The 2496-nt window shown below is 50.6% G+C and overlaps 1 protein-coding gene across 1 annotated transcript in view; it reads right to left on the bottom strand.

Annotated features, from left to right (window-relative positions):
• Window positions 1-2496, bottom strand: part of LOC119585780 — a 4948-nt gene continuing 2452 nt past the window's right edge. Inside the window, 2 exon segments of the mRNA XM_037934494.1 lie at window positions 1-798; window positions 800-2408. Of these exon segments, the coding sequence (XP_037790422.1) occupies window positions 451-798; window positions 800-2408 (1957 nt within the window). The 3' untranslated portion in view covers window positions 1-450.

Raw genomic sequence — 2496 nt, 5'->3', positions numbered from 1 at the left:
ATTAGAAAGACACGTTTATTAGTAAAATATTCGCGATAATATAACAATACTATGATAAATCGACTTCAGTCAATTATTACAACGTTAATGTTTGTATTAGGAACACTGTTAATATCATATAATCATAGTATTCATATCGATACATACAAGACAATATATAGTCGATTAAACTACTCTATAGTAATTCGATATTCGACATATACCATAGGTAAGTAAATCAAAATAGTACTTGATAATTAATATTACAACTATTGCACTTGTAATGGCTGCTTTCTCTGCATAGACAATATATAGCCGTTTAAGCTACTCTAGAATAATTCAATATTCGACATACATCATTAGTAAGTAAATCAAAATAACATTTGATAATGAATATTACTAGTAACTGTTATTTTTGAACCTCGGTGGTTCGTTGACTTAGATATTGCACTAGTAAAGGCAGCTGTTTCTTCACCGTACATGACCAAAGGAAGTTCCTATGTTGGCCGTGATTCGATGCTGCCGAGAAAGGGACAGGATGGCGCCGTCATTCGTTGAACAGTCTATTAGGTTCACTTTCTTAAGACCTGCAGGCACTGACCACTCCTGTATGTTGCAGCTTTCTAGCGTCAAACACTCCACCCCCTCGCCAACGCACAGGTCCTTGACGTCCATTCTTTGAAGGGTCAAGGACTTAACACTGGTCGGGACGCTCACCTTTTCGACTCCTGAACACTCGCTATAGGTCAGCTTCAGCAGGCCCTTCCGCAGACCGAGACTTCCTTTCAGTTTTGCTCGCTCCAGCGTCAGCCACCACAAAGTTCCTCGGCCACGAGACAGGAGTACTGGTGACGAGACCACTCACTCTCAAATCGCACAGGGGTTTGCCTTCGTACGCCTTCGAGATCAGCCTCATGGCGGCCACAACGTCCGCTGGTGACGGATCTGGGACACAGGCGTCGGGAGGTGAGAGATGCAGCCACAGGCGCGCTGGTTTGGCAGCAGAGAGCAGCATGGAGAGCGCTTGGGCATGTTTCAGTTCCCTCCTTCGTAGCCACAGATGGCCCGACGGCGCCGGAGGGACGTTGCTCGAAGTCATTCCACTCATTCCAAGCAAAGGGGGCGTTAGAAGTGCACCTCCGCAGCTGGTATCCACAGGCATGTTGCGAGCCAGTGCCTTGGCTAAGCTCTGGCTGTGGCCACTCTCCTCGATTAGTGTCAAATAGTAATTGATATCGTAGAAGTGTACGAAGTCTTTGGCCACCGTCGAAATTTCTTGTTCCCGTTTGAGGTCTATTTTTCCTTTATCATTCACATACAGGAGACTGACCACGAAGCTCAGTATGGCCTGTTTGTCGTCCTTGAACCCCTTTAGAAGTTTGATGATCGTCGCTTTCTTGTTTCCCTTGATCGTCTCGCATATGTGGTAAGCGACCAGGAAGTTGGCATGCGAGGTGTGAAGGAAATGGAAGGTAATGTGCTCACCCACACCTGTCATACGGCTCTCGTCGCACTGCATTAGGCTGGACACAGCCTCCCGCGGCCGAAGTCGCAGTTTAGACGCTTCACTATACAGTTGCTTCACTTCCGGACTGCATTCTGCCAGGGAACTCCTGCCTGACCTTGTATGGTCGAAGGCCACGCGAGCTACCAAGCTGAGCCACTTCTGGCCCTCCTTTGGCACCTCCCCGGACAGCACCCGTTTACCGTTGATGTGGCACATTTTCTTCAGGATGAATTCCGTCACGTTGAGGAAGGTCTTGCCCAACGTCGAAAACTGGTCGCCGCCCTCCTCCGTCCAGAACCACGTGCTCCAGCACAGTAGTTGCGGGATGGCCAGTAGTTCCTCGTGGTGGGACAGCAAGTGTAGCAATTGGTCCGGGTCTCCGGATCTCCCTTGCAGTGCTAGCAGTTTGCCCACGTAGCTCCTGGCGCTCGCTCTGCTGAAGCCGTGAGCTGTCACACGCAGCACCTCTTTCTCACAAAGTCTGACGATGGCGGGGACGCAGTGGGGTCGCGTGGTGATCAGGAAGAAGGCCTCCGGACACGCCTTCTGCAGGTTCTGAAAGGCATCCTGGAAAGCCTCCAGCCTCTCGTCGAAAGCATCGATCATGATCATGACACTGCTGCCAGCCTGCGTCAGGAACCTCAGGAGAGTGGCAGGCCTCCACTTGGAAGTGGCTTTAGGGAACACTTCTTTCAGAATGTCGAACACTTTGAAGGTTCGAGTGGTGACGGCGTTGCAGTCCAAAAAGAGCAGGAACTCGAAAGCCGCCAGGGAGGAAAGAGGGCATGGCGACGTGCTCCACAGGGCGGCTAAGTAGCGCAGGAGGGAGGTCTTGCCCGTACCGGACTCCCCCTGCACCACCAGGGTCTGCCATGCCCCCCGCGCCCCGACCACACCGTCACTCTCCACGGGTACCAGCGTCCTGCGGGAGAAGTGGAAATTGTACTCTTGTTATGACAACGGTCAACCTCAACAAACAAAGTCTGGGAGGAGCTTTAGAAATGAAAGAG

Source organism: Penaeus monodon, chromosome 20 (genome assembly GCF_015228065.2).
Source record: "Penaeus monodon isolate SGIC_2016 chromosome 20, NSTDA_Pmon_1, whole genome shotgun sequence".
Classification (NCBI taxonomy): Eukaryota; Metazoa; Arthropoda; class Malacostraca; order Decapoda; family Penaeidae; genus Penaeus; species Penaeus monodon.
Note: the sequence above shows the minus strand (reverse complement) of the source record. Positions and strands in the feature narration are given on the sequence as shown.